This window comes from Hylaeus volcanicus, chromosome 2, assembly GCF_026283585.1.
Source record: "Hylaeus volcanicus isolate JK05 chromosome 2, UHH_iyHylVolc1.0_haploid, whole genome shotgun sequence".
NCBI lineage: Eukaryota > Metazoa > Arthropoda > Insecta > Hymenoptera > Colletidae > Hylaeus > Hylaeus volcanicus.
The window spans coordinates 2917699-2938633 of NC_071977.1; the positions used below are offsets into that span (position 1 = coordinate 2917699).

The 20935-nt window shown below is 34.7% G+C and overlaps 4 protein-coding genes across 4 annotated transcripts in view; 1 reads left to right on the top strand and 3 right to left on the bottom strand.

Moving 5' to 3' along the window:
* The window catches only part of LOC128884749 (mediator of RNA polymerase II transcription subunit 15-like), a 16561-nt gene extending 15989 nt beyond the window's left edge, over positions 1-572 (bottom strand). Inside the window, exon 1 of the mRNA XM_054138345.1 lies at positions 567-572. The gene's annotated coding sequence lies outside the window, so the exon portion shown is untranslated. The remainder of the gene's footprint in view (positions 1-566) is intronic.
* Positions 573-4443: 3871 nt separating this feature from the next.
* LOC128872433 (uncharacterized) lies at positions 4444-9744 on the top strand. Its single transcript, XM_054115109.1, has 10 exons — positions 4444-4578; positions 5550-5847; positions 6056-6233; positions 6919-7210; positions 7327-7583; positions 7671-7843; positions 8053-8290; positions 8364-8517; positions 8659-8881; positions 8947-9744. The coding sequence occupies exons 1-10, from the start codon at positions 4461-4463 to the stop codon at positions 9227-9229; spliced, it is 2214 nt and encodes a 737-aa protein (XP_053971084.1). The 5' UTR covers positions 4444-4460; the 3' UTR covers positions 9230-9744.
* Positions 9745-9889: 145 nt separating this feature from the next.
* Positions 9890-15104, bottom strand: LOC128872429 (claspin-like). The gene is made up of 7 exons (XM_054115094.1): positions 14285-15104; positions 13916-14041; positions 13592-13800; positions 10901-13485; positions 10682-10812; positions 10347-10559; positions 9890-10263 (listed from the first exon to the last, which is right to left on the bottom strand). Exons 1-7 carry the CDS (start codon positions 14783-14785, stop codon positions 10045-10047), a joined length of 3984 nt encoding a protein of 1327 aa, XP_053971069.1. The 5' UTR covers positions 14786-15104; the 3' UTR covers positions 9890-10044.
* Positions 15105-16158: 1054 nt separating this feature from the next.
* Positions 16159-19183, bottom strand: LOC128872437 (venom allergen 3-like). The gene is made up of 6 exons (XM_054115115.1): positions 19043-19183; positions 17532-17691; positions 17226-17396; positions 16747-16828; positions 16517-16649; positions 16159-16453 (listed from the first exon to the last, which is right to left on the bottom strand). The coding sequence occupies exons 2-6, from the start codon at positions 17655-17657 to the stop codon at positions 16282-16284; spliced, it is 684 nt and encodes a 227-aa protein (XP_053971090.1). The 5' UTR covers positions 17658-17691; positions 19043-19183; the 3' UTR covers positions 16159-16281.
* Positions 19184-20935: the final 1752 nt, after the last annotated feature.

The window sequence follows — 20935 nt, forward strand, 5'->3', positions numbered from 1 at the left end:
AAAATTATGAACACTATGTGAGTACGATATGAAGAGTTTGAGGAAGAAACTTTGCTGACCAATTTTCCAAATGTTTCCAATTGTGTGTTAATGTGTATCATACAAGTGTAAATATAGAATGAAAATTATGAAAAATATGGTCATTGCGTGAGGACAATGTGGAAAGCATGAGGAAGAAATGTGGAATACCTCAAGACCTCTGTGACTATACTAATTAGTAGACTGAGGATGTTCATGCATTTATGGCAAGTGAAAATAGAGGAAAATGTAGGAGGATGTGCATAATTTCAAAAATATATCAAATATCAGGAATGAAATTCATGTTTAGAAGATATACTTCCAATTAAATCTCAATTATCACTATTCAGAAGATATTTTATTTAGATCCCATTTACTACTGTTTAGAAGGTTACATTCATTTATTTTTCAATTACTACTGTATGAAAGATATAATAATTACCCATGTTTAAATATGAAAGTTTAATTTCCCTTTCTTCAATTCGTCCACTAATTAAATATAAAAAAATGTATTTCTTCTTCTTCTTCTTCTTCTTGAGTTCTTTTACCCCTGTTTAAATATGGAAGTTTAATTTCCCTTTCTTCAATTCGTCCACTATTTAAATATAAAAAAATGAATTTCTTCTTCTTCTTCTTCTTCCTCTTTTACTCCTGCTTAAATACGAAAAATTAATTTCTTCCCCCTCCATCTTCTTGAATTCGATCGCTACGTAAATATAAAAGATTACTTTCCCTTTCTTCGATTCGCCTACTATTTATATATATAAAAAAAAGAAATTAATTTCCTGTAACTCGATTACTTTGCTAATGATTCAAGGAGTAAATAGTCGAAGATACAATTGAAAAATCAGAATAAAAAGTAGCGTAAACATGTAACTAATACCACGAGATATATAATAGCAACGAAGTCGATGGAAAGGTAGGCACGACACTGTGTCCGCTTAGGTGAACGCGATACGGTGAATGTATTATAAGAAATTCGAGAGCAAACTACCGGGTTACTAAGAAAACTGGACCACTGTTTTCGAATGCGATCAAATGGACGAAGATAATTGTACCCGTTGTAAACAATGGTCACAACTTCAAATCCTGTACACATAACAATTTAATTTAATTCATCTCTTCTCTCTCGATCTATACATTTTAATTCTCGACAAATTAATAGAGATATTACATTAGAAAATGTAATAATTGAAATGTATTATAATTACGATAAATAGGAAGTGATAGTAATTTTAAAAGAAGAATAATATATTATAAATATATTATAATAGAAGAATAATATATTATAAATATATTATATATTTTGAACACAAATTTAATCCTTGCAAATTAAACAATTTTAACAAATAAGCAACAGTTCATAGTATGCATAAAATAAAATTGGTATCGATAGATTAACCACGATGTTGCTATATTAATTTCTATGCTATGTCAAAGTAGTATACTTTGTATACTACTTTAATCATAGAAAATTAAGCAAAACGTTTCCATAGAAAATTGTATTAATTGTTGTTTAGTATTAACCTTGACTTAATATCGAGTCATTCCCCTTTTAATATAACAAAAATCAATTTCTTTTTCTTCCCTTTATTTTCTACCTAAAATCTACCTATCTGAAAAATTAATATACCTTTCTTTAATCATTCTAAAATCTCTGAAACTACTAATATCCTTCAATCAGCGAAATTTACGATAATTGAATTCGGCTCGTACAAATTTCTTCGAGCAACCGCGTTTATGGTTACGATAAATCCCGATTTGTCGGTGATTTAATCACACCGCCGAGGATTCCACACGATTTTCAAACTGGATCAGTGGCTAGGTTTTGCTGTTGCAACAGACAATCGCCCTCGCAATGAGAATTTCTCATAGCCGTATGTTAAGTTTAGGCGTGTGTATGTGTGATACTCGTGTGACTAAGTGCGCGCGGCAGACTGCAACATAAACGCGGTTATGCTCCTATAAGCCGGCGTGGGAAAGGTAATCGGTCAGAAGAAAAGCAGACAGTATAGCGAGCATGGGGCGGCGCGCTCGCTTTCAGTCTCCTGTTATGTGATTTAAATAATTTTACAGCGGAAGCTGAACTATTTTTTCAGGATTCCCCTTCGATTACGTAATCGCGATCGATTCCTCCGAAGCAGAGATCCAGAATCGAAGGATCGAGAGTGCTGATTCAAGCTACGAGCTTCTAATCAATTGATCGTCACTTTAATTCGTTTAACTTTCTATAACTCGAATTATGGTCGCCTTCTGGAAAAAATCTAACGCAGCCTTAACCCAGATTTGACTCGTAGGGTGTTTCGTTTAACTTGGAACGGTTAAATGTAATTCGCGAGGGAATGAAGATATAAAACAAATGTGTTTGCAAAAGTTATTTAGGGAGAGTGGTTTGTTAAGAAATACATTTCGAAAACAACCTTGATGGATTAAAATGGATAAATTTTCAAGGTGATTGTAAAGATCTTTTAAAGATAGCTGAATTTTTGTTAATATTATTAATACTATGTCCCGTTTCTTCTATTTAAATTGCTATCATCTTCTGTTTAGTGTGATTATTATACATTTTGTTTTATCAAAATTGATGTTGGATTTACTGAAATTAATTAGAAGGCTTGCAATATTAGACAAGACTGAATTTGGATATAAATTATTTTATAATCGATACTTGATATTAGTACTAGGAGATTTCTCATCGGATTTTTATTAACAAAGTAATGCTTTAATAAGCGAAGTCGTTTTAGTAAAATTGATTAGGAGGATTAGAAAAAAAATGAATTTGGATATACAGGGTGTCCCAAAAATGTTGGAAGTCGTTGATAGGGGTGGTTCGGGGGGTGATTTGGAACAACTTTATCCTTAGCGAAAATGTTGTCCGAGGCTTCGTTGAGGAGATATTAACGGAAAATCCCGACCAATCAGAGCGCACGGATACCGGTAGAGCGGCCGCGGTAGCTAGGCGGCCGACCAATCAGAGCGCCAGTATACCGTTGTAGCGTCCGCGGTAGCGTACGCTACGCGCTGGACGGCCGACCAATCAGAGCGCGAGTATACCGTTGTAGCGTCCGCGGTAGTGTACGCTACGCGCTGGGCGGCCGACCAATAAGAGCGCGAGTATGCCGGTGGAGCACCGGCAGTAGCGTACCCTACGCTTCATTGGCATACTCGCGCTCTGATTGGTCGGGGTTTTTTATTAATATCTCCGCAACGAAGACCCGAACAATATTTTCGCTAAGGAAAAATTTGTTCCAAATCACCCCCCGAACCACTCCTTTCAAGGACCTCCAAGATTTTTGGTACACCCTGTATATACTATAATAATACATAATAATATACATAAAATTTTAAACAGTTTTTACTTGTTTTTATTATACAAAGGTTTTACTTGTACTATAAAAGGTTTAAGAAAAGAAAAGAACGTCGTCACGTTAAAGATTGGCTGACGCCACTTTCAAAACATAATTTAGAGATTACTTTCTTTCAACATTGGAAACATTAAGAGAAGAAGTAGAAAAACTATCCGAGTTTATAATTATTATGAATTATTGCTTTCGGATCACTAGCTACGCAGAATTGATTGAAGACATACCATAATATTTTCAACAGTTTCTCTCGTGGCGCGCTACCCTTTACTAAGCACTGTTGCTACCCGTGTAATTGTTATACTGATTTTACTTTCTTAAACTTTTGCTGGACACTTTCGAGTGATAGTAGCTTCCTCTTTCCACTTTTCCAATAATTTACCGCTTTCTCTGTACATTCCAGTTCACAATTCAACCTTTCTTAACTACGTTATGGCTCTCCTTTATCCGATAAAGGTTCCTTTGCGTCAAATAGATTCGAGGATGATTCATTTTCATTAAAAAGATTACAAGCTCCGCTTACAATTTCGATTTTTCTACACGATTATTCGTCACGGAGTAATAGAGTCGTACGGAGTATCTTCTATATTCTAATTTTATATTTTTTCCTGCATATTCATATAATATTACATAGTAATATTCATGATTTAACTTCTAATTGTTGATTTGTACACTAATAATGTACTAATATTAAGTTATTTTAATAAATAAAAATACCGAAAAATGTCGCGCCAACTATTTGCAAACCGCCCAAGTTTGTCGTGAAATAGTTCCCATTTCCCGCCGCTAGATGGCTCCATATTGTTCGCGATTTCTATTTGTTTAAAAAACATGATATCGGTCAATTATTAGTATACAAATCAACAATTAGAAGTTAAATCATGAATATTACCATGTAATATTATATAAATATGCAGAAAAAAGTAAAAAGTGTGAATGTATGAGAAAAATTAGTTCAGTCGGCGCCCTTAGATACATGAACATTAATAAAGTTTCCGGTAATAGTTTCGCTTCTCTGTTTCAACTATATGTTTAATGGCGTTTCCCTCTCTTTAGTCAGAGCGGGGAACGTTCGACGCAATGCCTGTTTGCGGTGTTTTGCGTTCTGTGTTGTCGGTTTCATTCAGTGCAATAGTAATTTTTCTTCTGCAAAATTTCAACGTCTTGAAAGTGCAAGCCTCCCTTCCACCGGGAGCTGGTCAGTGTCCATTTTATAACATCGAGCATTGACAGTTCTTGTCTGCTACGTAAACAGTTTCAGATTATTTGACATTACATTCGAAATAGCTGTATCCTGAAATTCGCAATTTGCTTTGTTTGTTTTTCTTCGTCTCTTCCATCTTTCCTAGAAAATTTTAAGTTGTCTTTCCTCTATATTGTTACATCGCACATGGAATACTGGAGGCATATTTAAAATATGCAGAGACATTACGAATTTTGTTTCAATGCAACAAGTTTCTTTTGATCGCTCAATTTTCGTATTTCTTTTATAATGTTTGTGAACAGTGACATTATGTGAATTGACTTTTAAATTTTTCTGTCAGATTAGTCAATTAAATTACGAAATCAATGTTCAGTTGACAATTTTCTTTGCTATAGAGCCCAAAGTGAATTTGTAACATGAAACACAAATCGTATTGACTCGAACTAGTCGACTTTGTGTCATCCAAGAAAACTTAGGCAATGTAGACAAACTGTAAAAAGTAGCTTAAATAATTCAACGATAAGCTGAAGGTGCGTATCGACCAATCGATACTATTATCACCATTACGCTTCCCAGCACACATAACCTAACGTATTATACGTGTAAGTCAGTGTAAGTACATAACTATTATTTTCTACTAGAAGAAGTCAGCTTTAAACAAATTAAGAGTATTCTCTACAAATAAATTATCTGAGAACGTAATAAATATTATCAGTTCCTATTGATGGTTTCAATTTTCAAAGGTTCCAATTACTTCCATTGGAATAATCATTTAGCGATGAACAAACTAAACTAAATTGAATTTAAGCAATTGATGATATTAGAAGAAATTTAAACCACTGAAAAATATATCATACACTGTATATTATACAGTGTAATTATACATCTACATAAAATTATTTAATTATTATTCTATACTATATATATTATTTCACTAATTGTTTGCAAATTGTATTTGATTCCAGAGGATGAAATAATTGTAATCGAGCACCTGCCAGGACGTCGAGTGCATCTGCAAGATTTCTTTTGGACAGATGCTGAAGATGCTCCATCGTGGATAGATTTAAACCGTGCATTTCATGATACCAGGACAATTCTTCGCACAGTTACGCTCTACTTGCCTGTGGAGGAGGAGAACTATGAACCCCATCAATCCGAACCTCATACACCACAATGTACCACTTGTATCGAACCAACTCCTACATTGGATGATAGAGAGGATAAAAATATTGGCATCTTAGTTGGGGATGATCCTGGACCAAGGTTCTTAATTTTTCAACCATAACAACAAAATGTATTTTTAAAGCTGCATAAGAATTGTCAAACCTCTAGTTAGTTATCCCTTACCTTTGTGAAACTTTTTGTGAAGTTATCATATTATTGAATTGCATGTGTAAATGTGTGAATGTAAGGTAATCTTATTCATCTTATATCTGTGTTTATGAATATGTGTTTGTTTGTTATGTTTTAGATACTGGTTGCTAACAGTTCTTCGCGCTGGTGAAACTGTACCGCCTAACATCGAGTTAAAATTAGCGCGTTTATATCGAACTGCATTCTCAAGACATCAGAAACATCACCTGGGTCTTTTACAGACGATTCCGCTAGTTCAAAGAGACATAGGAAAACGAATGCTCGTTAAAAGCAAGGTGAACTTATTAAACAAACTTACTATATCTGTTATTAGAGAATTTCATTGGAAGTTTTATGTTCTATGAATTGTATTTTATCTTTAACTATGTATTTAATATATATTCTTAGATTACAAAAGGATTGCATGCTACTCAAACATTCACAATTGCACACAATTCGGCCATACACTCGTTTGTTTAAGAACAATTGAAGAAGTAACAGTTATACAAAGAAGAAAAAAAGTCAAAATAAAACAGTGTTCACATTACAACACATACAGTGGCAATTGTCCAACGTAAAGACACTAGAATGGACCAATTTTCTATATCAACACCAACGATGAGATGATCTTGATTTGGTTTGCTCAAAAGGGTTAGACACTTTTATCTAGGAAGATTTTAAACTGTGCGTATATCTACTCTTGCAAGTAAAAATCAAGTTTCCAATAACTTTTGTTAAATAACTTGTAAATTGAATTATATTATACTCAATTATTAGCATTTTTTTAAATCTACAAATCTTCTTTCATTTATCAAATAACGAACCATTCAAGCTATTCCTGTTTCCATAGAAAAAAATATAATGATATTGACACTTTTATCGAATATTCACAATAGAACTAACATACCACAGTGAGAATGCTGCATACTATTTAAATCAACAATAGGTATAAGACTGAGTACCGTTTTATTTATCTTTCAGGTTTCTCCCAACAATCATCCAACATCCAAAAAGCAAGTGTTGAATGACATCGAAGAGTTGAAAGAAAACAAACATTTGGATTTGCACTTACTCAATTATTCTGCAGAGGAGACTGTTCAAGTTAGAATGCAAAATACAAGTGTGACCGAAAGTGGCTCCACAAGGTTGATTTACTCCGTCCACTTGGGTGGAAAACCTGTACCTGCTGAAATAGCTGCCAAAGACATGGCTCTTTTGTCGCCTCAGGAAGTTGCGCTAGAACTTGGTGCGCCAGTCCTTATTCAGAGTGAACGTAAGTCCTTAGTGAACATAGTAAACGTAGACCTTATAAAGCTGAGACATAAGAAATCTTTGCATACTCTATTAAAATTTAAAATGATTGTTAAATATATTTTTTTGACCATACAGCATATATAAAAGAATCTCGACCATTGGCACTGTCAAGAAAAAGAGATGCATGGCTGCTGGTTGGTGCAGCAAGTGCTGGCTTTGTTCTTTTGGCCTTTGTTCTTGCGGTATTAATTTTTACTACGAGAAAGAAAAGATCACACGGTGCAGTAACTGCACCACCAAACCATGGTCTTCTAAAGAAAAGACAATATTATGTACCGAAATTAGCTGGTTCGAGCAACACTGCTTTATCGACACCAGAAATGGAAATTAAGGTATCCTTGAAATTTCAATGATTTATGAAACCGACTATAGTACTATATGTTCTTCCAATCTATTAAATTTATCATTTTTGTTTACAGACGAACGATAGCGAGAAACACACTTTGGAAAGTGTGCAGAGATCTCCGATTAGTCCTCAAACTCATGACAGTTTTACTGGAGACATTTACAAAGTTTCAAGCGAGAAGGATGATGAAACAAAAAGAAGAATGGGAGAAGCAAGTACTTGGGAGCACTCTTCTAAAAAGAGAAGGTATATATGAGAAATACTTCAATACACAAATATTTTTCCATTCAAATATTATCAAATTACGTATTTGGTATCTTTTTAAAATCAACTCTCAGATCATGCATTTTTTTTTTTTTTTTAACTACCACTACCACTTCCATGGTTACTTAGCTCAATTTAATAAACAGTATATTCATGAATAATTGGATCTACTAAACAATTCTTAATTCCAGATTGACGCACGGAAAGATTTCAAGGACAAATGCTATAGATGTGCCCAGACCTTCCAATTCAATCAACACGATAGATAATTCAAAAACTCTTGAATCTTTGGAAACCAGTTACACGAGACAAGAAGCCATAGAAGAAGCTACCGCTTCACCACATTCTTACCTTTCCATGCCATCTTGTAAACAGTTCCCCAAGTTGAAAAGCGTTGAACCTTTGTCTAAAGTTTTAGAACCTGTCATGGTACGCAATAACTTTTTTTGTATAATGGAAGTTATTTTAAATTTGAATTTTTATTTAAACATTTATTTTACAGGTCAATCATTTAGACATTGATTCTCCAGATCTACCTAGACGAGACAATAATGACAATGATACGGGTTTTTCGAGAAGTTTAAGCACTACCAAGGATCCTGGAGTTGTTGGTCCTATAGTTTGGAACCTTCAAAAACAGATATTATCTACGGAAGGTATAATTATTACAGTGATTGACTTCTTGAATCAGTCTTGAAACATTTGACATTTACTTACTTTTAGACATTATAAATGAAAATATTGTTTGTTTAATTCGATTTCTCTTGAATTGTACGAATAAATTTTACTTTCATCAGATACATCGGAAACCGATGATCCAAATTACATGACATCGAAAACACCTGTTGGTCGAGCAAGAAGAAGGCTCAACGAACTCTTAGAAGATTCCTTCAGTCTCTTCGGAACTCGAGATCCAAAATCAGAAATACAATCGTGTACACCGCGACCAGCTTCTGCTATGTATACACCAGATGTTCTTACAATCTTTTCAAAGACCAAAGGAAGGTCTTCCCATATTAGGTATTTTTCTATATAAAGTAGTTGGTTTATCCAAGCCGTGTTTAAAACTTTGTTTATGTTTCCAGCTCTGCATCCTCGCCAACAATGGAAATTAAGTCAAGTCTTGATACGCTATTGGCAGAAAAGCACTTCGAGGGAAACATTATGGAAAATAGTCATTCGGTGCCGATTCAATCTCACAGCACTTGGGGTACCAGACCGTTGAGTGCTGGTCCATTTCACAGACCTAATCTACCGAGTATAAATAAAAAATCCATACTGTTAGACTGTCAACTTCCACAAGAAGATCCTGCGGTTCCATTAATTGCTTCGATTAAGAAAGAACTTAAAAAATTTTCGTCTCAATAATCGGTCTACAGAGATACAATAAACAAGAAATTAAAAATGATTATATATCATGCAATAGATACAAGAAATGATTTAAAACAGTACTAATATCATGTTTGTAGTGACGTGTAAATATCTGACAAATTTTTATACTCAATGGAATACGTTCATTTTAAAAAGTTGAACAAGTAAATTTATCATATATAAAATATTAATCTACATCATGTATATATGTATTCACACCATCGTAATTTAATATTTTATACAAACTTTCATTGATAAAATAATGTTGATATCGTACGAAAAATCACTGCTTCTATTATAGTAGATAATTATAAAGGCAAAAGAATAATTATTTAAAAATATTATGTATCTCTTTACTATAATGTATGTCTATCTTAAAATTAGTTACGCAAAAACAATCAACTATATTACATTAATTGTTTCGTGTATCGATTCGTTAAAAAATTTATTATATCTTTCATTCTTGTACATATCATAATTTGATATAAGCGAATTGTTTATAAGGAACACAATAAATTCATCTTTTTTACTAGAAGATATTCTATCTTCCCCATTTTGGGCCCCTGAAATAAAATTTAACCAAATTCACTCCTCCACGCCTCTTACACTTTCCAACAAAAATCGTCCGCAGTCAAAGGGTTAATAATGGCTTATGAATAACAATACATCCGTAATATTTTATTATTCAAAATATATCTATACAATATAATTACAAAAATATATCAATTTACACTAATTTCATTAATCTGGTATACTTATTTACTGCAACCCTTATAACATTTACAATTGATACTCTTGCATATGTAAACGCATTAAAGTACATCACGTTTTTTTCTCGCTTTAGAGCGATCAGCGTTTGGTTTAATAGTAGACGTTTCGTCTTTTGTATCAGTGGACGGATCGATGTAGGTAAAGACAAAATTTTTTTGGTTGACGGATGACGCATGCATATCCTTTTGTTTCGCCACGACAGCCAAACGCGCCAGCGATTCCTCTCCTCTGGCGAGAAAGGAACGTTTCTTCATAACACTCTGAAAAAATCAAACAATTTTTAGATAATAATCGCGATAGTAAGAGTTTGACCAAGGATGTGCATAATTATTAAATTTCTCACTCGTAGCACACTTGTACCGCCTTCTAAATTCGAACATTTCAACATTTCGGCTATAGTGTGAGGTATTCTTGATCCTCTCGAGGAATGTTGCGTCTCCACCAACGTGTTTTGCGTTTGAGACTCGTCGATTCGCTTCTTCTTCAGAATCTTCAAGCCAAATTTAAATATCTCACTGTCACCTAAGACGTCCTCGAACTCGTTCTTTTCGTTCCCCTAAAGACAGTTCAACAAATCCTAGTTCAACAAATCTTTTGCCAATGACATTTTTAAAAGAAAAAGAGATTTGTTTAAAAATTCTAGACTAACATACCTTCTTAATGAAATTTATTCATTACCTTTTCTGCCAGGAATTTCTCTCTTTCATATCTCTGTTTACGCCACTTTACTTCATCCTCTTCATCCGATAAGTCCACCCAACCATCCTTATCCTCTGATGGTGTGAAGTCATCGTTACCATCCTGTTTATCTGCAACCAACAGAATAATTTAATATTGCCCTATCAATGACAGCATCCAATTAATTGTTTAAATATACTCAATCACACTCGACCATACCTATATTCTTCCATTTTAGTTTCCGCTCTCTGACACTCTCTCCAAACAAATCCCCATCTTCGAACAGCAATTCCTTGAGCATATTCACTTCCTTCTGATCATCATCCAATACTTGCCTCATATGAAGCTTCCCCAACTGATTCTTCATCTCTGCCTCATCGATTTCTTCATTGTCTCCTTCTTCCAATTCCAATTTATCCAAATCCTCTTCGTTTTCATCTGCAGAGACATCACAGTCGCTTTCACTGAGCTCAGCTTCCTCCTCCAAAAAATTAGCAGCGTATTGCTTTATGTTCTTTGCAGGAACTATTACTTCATTCTCTTCAGAGTCATAGTCGACGTATTTATCATTATCATCTTCTGGTTCCTCATCACTGGATACAGAAGAGCCCATCTCATCCTCATTATCAGAAAGGTCCAATTTCTTCACTTTCCTCTTTGACGACTTGCCGATTTCCTTCTCTATCTCGTCTTCTTCATCAGAGGAAACAATGCTCAGTTTATTCCAAAACATTCTATTTTTCTCCGATTGCTCTTCGTTTTGTGTATTTGTCTCAATCGATGATGAACCTTTTTCCATTGACTTTGATACATTTAAATTTTCAGCGTTGTTTACTTGAGTAGTAAACGTCCCTGAACATAGTTCCAACAGTTGCGATTCGGTCACCTCAGGCTCCTTGGTTAAATTAAGATTACCCTTGTCCTGCGTGAACCTACCAGAGCATAACTCCAGAAGCTCGTCATCTAACATAACAGTTTGATCGAGGAACAGCTTCCGCTGCAACGTTACTTCCTTTTTAAAGTGCTGCGATGACTGGAACGATTCTTCGACCTGCGTACTTCCCAAGAGAATTCCATTAGATTCGTTAACAAGCGATTCTTCTTGTACATTCACCCCTTTTTCAGACTCCAAGCGAGTATTCAACGCTGTCAATTGCGTCAAGGGAGAAACGAAATTGAAGCTGTTAATCTTACTCTGGGGTGTTTGACTCGCTTGATATTCTGAACTGGTTCCAACATGCCCTTGAGACACAGGAATATCGCTTTCATTGTCGCTAGCAGCTTCGTTGAACATGTCTACGCTTGCTAGTTGCAAAAAGGAAGTGTTTTTATCTTCATTTACCGCGTCCATATCGTTCTCCGCACTCGAAGACCTCGAATCATCTTCAAAGGGTCCCGTGATTCGTTTAAACGTTTTATGTTTGGAAGATGCATTAATACTATCGCAAGTACTGCTATCTTCTTCTAAAATTAGTCTTTCGCATTCCTTTCCATCATCTTCCAAGTTTTCGTCTTCATCTTCTTCTATAATTTCATCCCTGTCGTTTTCTTCATCATCGCTGACTTCAGCTTCGGAGTCTATGAAGTCACATTTGCTTCTCTTCTTCTCTTTCATCACATCGTCTTCTTCTAATTCATCCTCATCCTCTTCCTCATCCTCATCTTCCTCCTCTGCTTTACTTTTGTATGATTCTATGCTTGGAGAATATGGTACGTTGAAATCATCTTCCTCGTTGATGGACTCGTTCCACTCGATTTCTTGCTCCTTCATCTCCTGTTCTTTCTGTTTCCATTCCTCGTCGCGCTTCAATGCCATCTTTTGCTTCAATTCCTCCTTCAAGCGTTTCAACTTCGCTCCAGGTTTGTTCATCTTGGGATCTTCGTTTTCTAGATTGGATAATTTGTAGGGAAGTATTTCTTTGGTTATCGACAGGCCATTCGAAGATTGTTTAACTTGTATTACACTAACATCCTGTTCGTTTTTGGTTTGTTTATTAGTCTTGGAATGTTTCGACATAAACCGATCTATCAAAGCGTTTACTCCTTTCTTGTTAGGTTTAATATCATTCGTTAAATCGATCATTATACCTGGCGAGCCCCTGATTTTAGGCTTCAAACTTTGCACGTTCGGTAACAATTTCTTTCCACTGATATCTGGAGAGATGTCTAATTTAGGTGGAGGTAAACCGTATTCGTTGTAGTCGTCTGACTCCTCTGTAACTATTCCTAAGGATTGTTTTACAATATTCGCATAATCACTGATAGAGTTCGAAGTGGATGCATCGGAGGATTCGTTAGCAGTTTTCAAATTATTTGCTTGATCGTTTTCGCCTTGATCGATACTTTTCATCGTAATTTTTTCGTCGTTTTTATTTTTATCTTCGATATCTTCCTTTTCTGGTAAATTGTCTACTTCGGTCATCTTAATCTCTTCAACTGGATTTGTTATTCTTGTGTCAAGGTTGTCATTAATTTCGTAATAAGAATCTGATATTAAGTTATTTCCTATTCTATTCATTTCATCGTGTGTGATCGACTTGTTACTTTCGATATCTTTTGTTTCGATTAAAATTTCGTTCATTTCCTGTGTTATAGAAGCATTGCTATTTTCTTCTTTATTATCAGTAAACAAATTATCATCGACGAATAACTTCCTCGATGCATTATCTTTCTTAAGTTCTTGTGTACTTCCTTTATTTGTGTTTTCTTTGTCCGGCAAAGAATGATTTTCCGTTACTTCTTCTTCTGAATCCGAAGACTTGTAAAATATTTCAGCTTCTTTCTCTTTCTCTTTCAGGACTTTGCTGTTTGACGAAAAAAGAGCAAATTGTAAGGTTGAGATATAATTCAAAATTAATATACTGATTATTGTAATGTAGCATTCAAAATAAATGTACTGAAATTACGTACTCGACAATAGCGGAAGACATTTTCAATTTCGCTGCCATTGTAGGAGCTTTTGGAAGAACAGATAATACCTTCTTTCTAGTCAAAAATTCTTGCAACGTTCGTTGTCTTGGCTTGTGGTAGGGAAGAGAAATCTCTGTTTCTCTAATCAAACGCTGCGTCTCGCTTTGTATTTGTTTCATGGCTTCATCTTTCGCAGCTCTCAACGAAACCTAGAATACAATACCATTTCTATTAATGTTACATATTACAAAATTGACTTGCAATTGATACTTTAAAATATCGAAAAAATGTATTAAAATACGGTGAAACTTTTCAGGTATTTACTTTTCTTGTCTTGGATTCGCGATTTCCTTTCTGCTTTGCCTGTTTGCCGCTTTCTGCTGGATGCAATTGTCTTTCATTTTCATCTTCCGATTCCGAATCTATTAGGCTTCTAAATCTATCTTGCACCTGTACAATGCAAATTTGAATAATCATTTCAATTATGTATTATTTATACATATACATATATGGTACAATTCTCTTACTGGCTTCTCAAAAAGGCTACCTATCTTCTGAAAATTACGAGGGTAGCATTAAATTAATGGCAAGTTTAGTTCATATATATTTATTATGGAATGACTCAAAAAATACTAGCTTTACAAGAAGCTACCAAGATAATTACCAAGCATACATATTTGCCATACTACTTACACTATTTGTACCCATTTTTCCATTTGAAACTTCTTCTCTGTTATCAGTAGCATTAATATAATCACAAGTTTCATCAGAATCCCTATTAACAAATATCGCAGTAATAGTTTTCTTATTAGAATGTGTATTAGACTTAGTACTTTTGTTGAAATCAGAGGTTTCATCTTCTGAACTATTGTAAACAGGATTCTTCCTTTTTGGCTTTGAAATAAATGTATCCTCTTCTTCAGAGTCGCTGTCTACTATACTTGAAAACTTTTTGAAAATATTGTTGTGCTCCAGTTCATTTCCATGCACAGGATCTTTGTCAATTTCTTTTACGGATTTATTAAAAACATTGGTGTCAGCATCGCTGTTAATGTCATTCATTTCTAAGGATTTGTTTTGCAATTTGTCTGAAGGATCTGCTGCCGCACTATCCACTTTTGTTTCTTTCATTTTGGTATCTAAGTCAGATTCCTCGTCACCATTTGGATAGTTAACGTCACAATTTTCAGTCATTTTCAAAGTAATTTGATTCCTTTTCAATTTATTAGACTGAAAGTTATAAAGTCAATAGTTGCACCAAAACACACGTTGGTATCTGTCATTGTTTGTTACAAAATTATTAAATTATAGTGTGGTCATTGTTTGTCATTGTTTCAAAATACATGCATATCAGTTGTAAATAAAATAGAATTACAAAAATTTATTAAATAATATTCAATTAATAATAAGAAGATTCAAATCAGATCCAATCCGTGATATTAAAAAATTACGTTATACCACACTGCACATCACGATTTCCAACTTTTCAACTGTAGTCTTTTTTACGCGAATCGGTATTTTGATTGTTGAGATTTGGCGCGAAAGTAAGGATCGGTTCGGTTTTAGGTTATGGTACATAGAATAAAAAGTTCCTATAAGCACGTGCTCTCAGTTGAAGCAAAAGTAACTAATTTTAAATTTTCTGTCACAACATCGATACTGATCAATACTGCTCGATACAATTACTATACATAAAGAATGGTATAGATCTGCGATGTCTCTTTTTGTTTCTTGAACGTTGTTTATTTATAAAATTGCACAGTTACATATTTGGTATTCTTAGTCTAATATAAACAAAGAAAACGAGAAAAAGAGATTATACAGACTGTTACAGACACCTGTTACGTGGTAAATTACAGATTTATATCTTGTAAAATATTTTAATAAACGCTATATAAATAAAAAGAATATGTATTTTATGCAAAAACGAGGATATTCCACTTGATTGTTTTCGTAGTTTTCACAAGTAAGTTTTCAAAACTACCAACTACTACAGTAATTGAATATAAGTTTATTTAATGTATAACAATATTATTAATTATTATTAATTATTAGTATAAATGTAATGTATAACAATATTGTTTATTTTCATATTTCACTGCTAAACAGGATCTGTAGACCCTCAACAGGTGCGCAATGAGCACCCCACCCCCTCCTGTAGGAGGACGGGATAGTCCCAAAACAATCCCCAACAAGTCCCAAAATAGGAGTATTTTTAAAAGGTTTGTTAATAAAACTGAACGAAAATAATATTTAGGTTGTTAGTGTTATATTTTATGACGATAAAGCGCATGCCAAAGTGTGTAAAATATTCGGAGCTAAGTTTAATTACATTAATGAAGAAAATTTGAAGACTTTTATAGATGACTCAACTACTTCTAAGCCTGTATATGTATTTTTTTATCCGTGTCATATATGGTAAAGTTAGTTTATAATTATTTTGGATTAAAAGGACCCATTATTTTATTTGTAAAGAGTTTGCATGATAAGCAAAAGCATGAGTGCTTACATTGGGTCTGCAAAAAAATATCAAAGTGGATGGTAAGAAGAATAATTCTACTAACATCAACTTTCTCTGCTGTTTAATTCACTAGAGCTTATTGGTTTGGATTACAGGTGACTTCATTAACAATAAAAGGAGTAAAAGGTGGAAGTACACTTGTGGAATTATTTTGTTTTTGGTAAATTCATCAGTTTCTTCTTTGGTAGATCGGAGAATTGATATAATTGCCAGCTGGACCGTAGTTGCACACCAGGTAGTACGTATTCCATTGACCATCCTGGTAGATGATCTTACCGCAACCGATCTTATACGAGTCGGCCCAGACTAATTGAGTGTAGTGACCCACGTCGTTAATGTTCCTGATAAAGTAAAGTAAACGAGTCGTGAGTACTACTTCAGATATCATGGCGTGGAAGACTTACGTCAATTTGTCCACCAGGCGATTATCCATCTTTTCCACTTCGTTGTACCACATCATTATCAAGTCCGACGGTTTGGAGTTTTGTTGTCCAGTAGTCGAGGTAGACGCCACGTTCTGTCCGACTACGAAACGTTCTGCAATGCAATTAAATAGCATTTCGCCATTGAAGAGATGACACTCTGTTCCATAGCAACAAACGTTCATGCATCGGAGAGTTAATTAGAGCCTTACCGACACTCCTGCACGAGTCGTGTCCGAAGTTGCATTGATTAGCCCACCTCTGGGCTACCGTGGCCAATTCGTCGTCCCAAGACTGAAACAATTCACCAAATCGCTCGATACTGACTTTCTCAATATATACAATCTTGCCATGATCAGTGGACGATTTATGATTAAAGGAGGTTTTTAAGAAGAAACATACGTAAAATTAGAAATGGCGGACTAAAATCTACAATAATCGACGGATTTCGATGAAAATCGATATTCGGGGGTTTCTCGGGCCTCTGATAACGAATCTGTTGTCGAAATTCGGATTTTCAAAACGCTGACATCAGATTCGTGAAAAAATATCTCTTCTAGAACCGATGCAACACTTTATTTTAAGATATATAATCCTGTTAACTATTCGAATACGTCAGAAATACTTTAAGATGACGTTTTCGACATATTATACTGCAAAAGAATTCGACGTTTTGAAATAGTCAAGCTACCATAATCTTCATGTTCGACGCTGCAGGTTGTGGTCCTGGGTTGCCTCTGTGTTCTGCACCCCTGGCCACGAACTGCCTAAGCTCGTTATGCTTGTTAACGATTTCATCCTTTTCGCTGTTAGTGAAGCCTGTGCTCTGGACCTTGCCACACGCTGGTGCTGGATTCGGGTTCTGGAGAAACGAAAATACTTCAGAATAAATTTTCATTCGGACAAAGCAAACCTGCATGGCCATTCTTCTCGTTTAATCGTAAATCTAGGAAAAATCGTCTATCTTAAAATAAACAAAATTATGTTAAATACTGACCGGATACAAGCACAAAGTTTGTGTTCGGCCTTCGCGCGTGCATCTGTTATTGCTGCAGTCGATAGCTTCGCTTGGCATCGCCAAACACACAATTGCAGCGACGAGGATGACCTTCATGGATGCCATTACTTTTGTTTTCGTGATTAACGAGTGAATATACCTTTTGTCGGGGATCAAAGCGATAAAACGGAAAAACAATTAATCGAGTAAAGTAAAGTGGCCTTTGTTTGAACGCTGCGGAAAGTGGGACCAATACTTTTACAATTTCGTTATAGTAGTATGTTTGCTATGAATATAAATGATAACTGTATTTAAACATTAATTAATGCTTTTGGATGGATTCAACGAGCCTTCTCTACCTCAAGCAGGTATGCGAAGAGCGAGAGCTCATTCTTCGACGATCTGCGACGATCCTTCGAGCGGTATGGATCTCGCGATCGCGCATCCGCGTCTTGTGTCCCTCTTATTTTTGCTTATGTAGTATTGTATTGCTTATGTACCTTAGTTTAGTCTAGTTAGTTTTAAAGCATGGATGTACGAGTGTCTGACCTTTGTCAAATAATTATTAATCATTTGTTCAATTCTTTTGTTTGTTCTTAGGTCCATATTGGACTCGCAACTTCGTTCTCCACTTCGGTTACTACTACTTGATGCTATAAGCAGAGTGACCAACCGTGTGAGACCTGGTAATCGGTATTATTCGTGACGTACAATCCTTAAGCTAACGGCTGCGTACTTGTAATAAGATCTTTAGATATAAGAAGTCCAAAATGTAAAGTGTAAAGTGAGATTAGATTTAGATTAGCAGGGACAAGTGTCTGGTACTAGTAGTTCGCAAAAGAACAAACTATCCAATATATACTTAGTATTCAGAAAAATTCATTTTTATAAATGATGTATTAACATTAATATATTTTCATCAATTTTGTTTTCTTGCACTATATGAAATTATCCTATTTAGATTAGCAGGGACAAGTGTCTGGTACTAGTAGTTCGCAAAAGAACAAACTATCCAATATATACTCAGTATTCAGAAAAATTCATTTTTATAAATGATGTATTAACATTAATATATTTTCATCAATTTTGTTTTCTTGCACTATATGAAATTATCCTATTTGTAATGTACTAGACAACCAAGATATTCGATATTTCGAGGCACTCAAAGTTATACAATCACTTAAAGATTATATCATATCAACTACTTAACTTTGCGTATCTTTGCCTCGTGGTTCTAATCTAATGAGAGCAAACTCAATCTAAATTGTGTACACTAAATTTAGAAAGAAGCAAACTTTGTTTCATATTTACGAAAGACTCGCGGAAGGATTGAAACGTAATAACAATAAGCTCGCTTTACACGTCGTATTGTTTGACGAATAATATTAAACCAATGTCTAACCGTTTGCGGTCTGAATTTTCTGATTTCAGTACATTTTTGTCGAACCTCGCTCGACATAGGACCGCAAAGTGTTAATGGTCCACAAAAACAAAAATCAAAGAATACTCACTCAGGAAGATAACAAGCGAAGTGCAAAGAGAATGACACACTCTTTGGTACAATATTTGTCGTCTTTCCGTCTTTGAAGCGTCACCTGCGATTGTCAGCGGGACACAAGCTAATAGCGAACGAGCACGCTCGAATTTATCGCCGGCCTTATCGATCATTCGTAGAATCACCTGGTAGCCTACCGGTTAACTAGATTTTTCTTGCCTTGTGACTCGCAATTAGTCATGCTTCCACATGTTCCGCAGCGATGCTTGAAAAATTTCCTCATACGAGTTATCATTTTCGAAATAGTCACGACTATAGGCATGTCCAACTAAAAATGAAAGCGTGGTCGCTGCCTTCTGATTTCAACTCGTTTCGTTTCAGGATAGGGTGGTCCATGGAGAGTTGAAGGGATGGAGGAATGCAATAATACACAATAATAGAAGGAAGAATACCATTTATTTAGAAAAGATATCAATTTCGAAAGTAAGTTGTTGATTATATGTTTGATTATATGTTTCTGTATTATTTTTAATTTTGTCCATCTTGGAATGGGGAACAAGTATCAGGATGTGCCATTTTAGAGCAATATTTTTTTTTCTTTAAGTACCGATTGAAAAATCGAAAGAAAATGTTTATCTCGATTACGGACTTATCTTACAGCGTTACACGAGATCTTGTTTGGGATCTGAATGATAAAAAAAAATGTTAAAAGAAGGAACGCCTCAGAAACGAGTTTGCTAGCTCTAGAGAAATAAAAATCGATATCTGTACAAATTGCGAGAAAGTATACTCAAGATTCTACGAAGAAAGCGTTAATTACGATGTATGCTATGAGTTTTTGCACTTTCATTTTTCATTCTTTTGTTTAACGATAAAGAGAGTGGTAACATAAATTTTAATGAATGTGTAATCAATATATCACTGGTCGTCGACGGCTCGTCGTTGGCGGAGTTTTCCTGGAAAGAGATTTTTCTGTGAAAATTCTGTTATGAGAAACAAGGACGTAAAATAAAATAGGATCATTACAGATTTTTATGACTTTATGGGCGAATGCACAAGAATATGCAACAGTATTCTCTATTATGGCGTATTATTTTGTATTATTCTGTACTGTACTCTATTTTCATTTATCATTCTGGTATCATACTTTTTATATCGGATGTTAAATGTTATTAATATTGAATTAATAATACAAAAATGTATCGAAAGTAAAATTCATATTATAATATATCCGGAGTAAAATAAATTCCTATTCAGGCTCAATTTTTGTATGTACGCTTGTAAAGATATTTTCAGCATAAAGATGCGTTAAGTATCGCAGTCTAACTGATCTTGATGAAAAACAGTTTCAAGACACTGAATTTTGATACACGGTGTACAATAACAACTTAAAAGCGCTATCCTAATGAATTTTCGACAAATTCAAATAATTAACCGAATTGATTATTTATGAGATGCCTTGAAGTAAAATGACAAAGGTCTTGAACAACAAGGAAATAAACAAAACACTGCGTATCACTCTAACATTATCTAAGACGTAGTAATTGTTGACAACGTTTTTAGTTTCCAAACACAAAAATGAAATAATGGAACAATATTTCAACGACGTATCTATAGTTTGACAAGTGCAGTATGATTTATGAGAGCCTCTTGCATGAAATGTAAAACCAAAATGTAAAATTTGGCCAGAACTTCGATACGTAGCAGAAATTTCTTGTGCCACCTCTTCGCATATCATGTTCTCCTGATACCAAAATCTAAAATTCAACGCACAGTAGGCGCGGAGCCCCTGTTGAATGGCAACCGATTCTAGGCAGTTTGTAGGCCTGGTTGCGATATGGTAGGCGCAGAGGTGCCCCTGGTATGCGGCAACCTATACTATCCGGTTTGTCGGCCCGGTTGCCATCTC

Excerpts from the sequence above, each read along its gene's own strand:
- LOC128872437 (XM_054115115.1), bottom strand. The coding sequence starts at position 17,657 with ATGGCATCCATGAAGGTCATCCTCGTCGCTGCAATTGTGTGTTTGGCG. Across the intron at positions 16,650-16,746 it reads CGACTCGTGCAGGAGTGTCG|AACGTTTCGTAGTCGGACAG; the intron begins GTAAGGCTCTAA and ends ATTGCATTGCAG. Across the intron at positions 16,454-16,516 it reads CGCCTGGTGGACAAATTGAC|GAACATTAACGACGTGGGTC; the intron begins GTAAGTCTTCCA and ends TTACTTTATCAG.
- LOC128872429 (XM_054115094.1), bottom strand. The coding sequence starts at position 14,785 with ATGACTGAAAATTGTGACGTTAACTATCCAAATGGTGACGAGGAATCT. Across the intron at positions 13,486-13,591 it reads ATGTCTTCCGCTATTGTCGA|CAAAGTCCTGAAAGAGAAAG; the intron begins GTACGTAATTTC and ends TTCGTCAAACAG. Across the intron at positions 10,264-10,346 it reads GCGGTACAAGTGTGCTACGA|AGTGTTATGAAGAAACGTTC; the intron begins GTGAGAAATTTA and ends TGATTTTTTCAG.
- LOC128872433 (XM_054115109.1), top strand. The coding sequence starts at position 4,461 with ATGCCTGTTTGCGGTGTTTTGCGTTCTGTGTTGTCGGTTTCATTCAGT. Across the intron at positions 7,584-7,670 it reads CACCAGAAATGGAAATTAAG|ACGAACGATAGCGAGAAACA; the intron begins GTATCCTTGAAA and ends TTTTGTTTACAG. Across the intron at positions 8,882-8,946 it reads GGAAGGTCTTCCCATATTAG|CTCTGCATCCTCGCCAACAA; the intron begins GTATTTTTCTAT and ends TTATGTTTCCAG.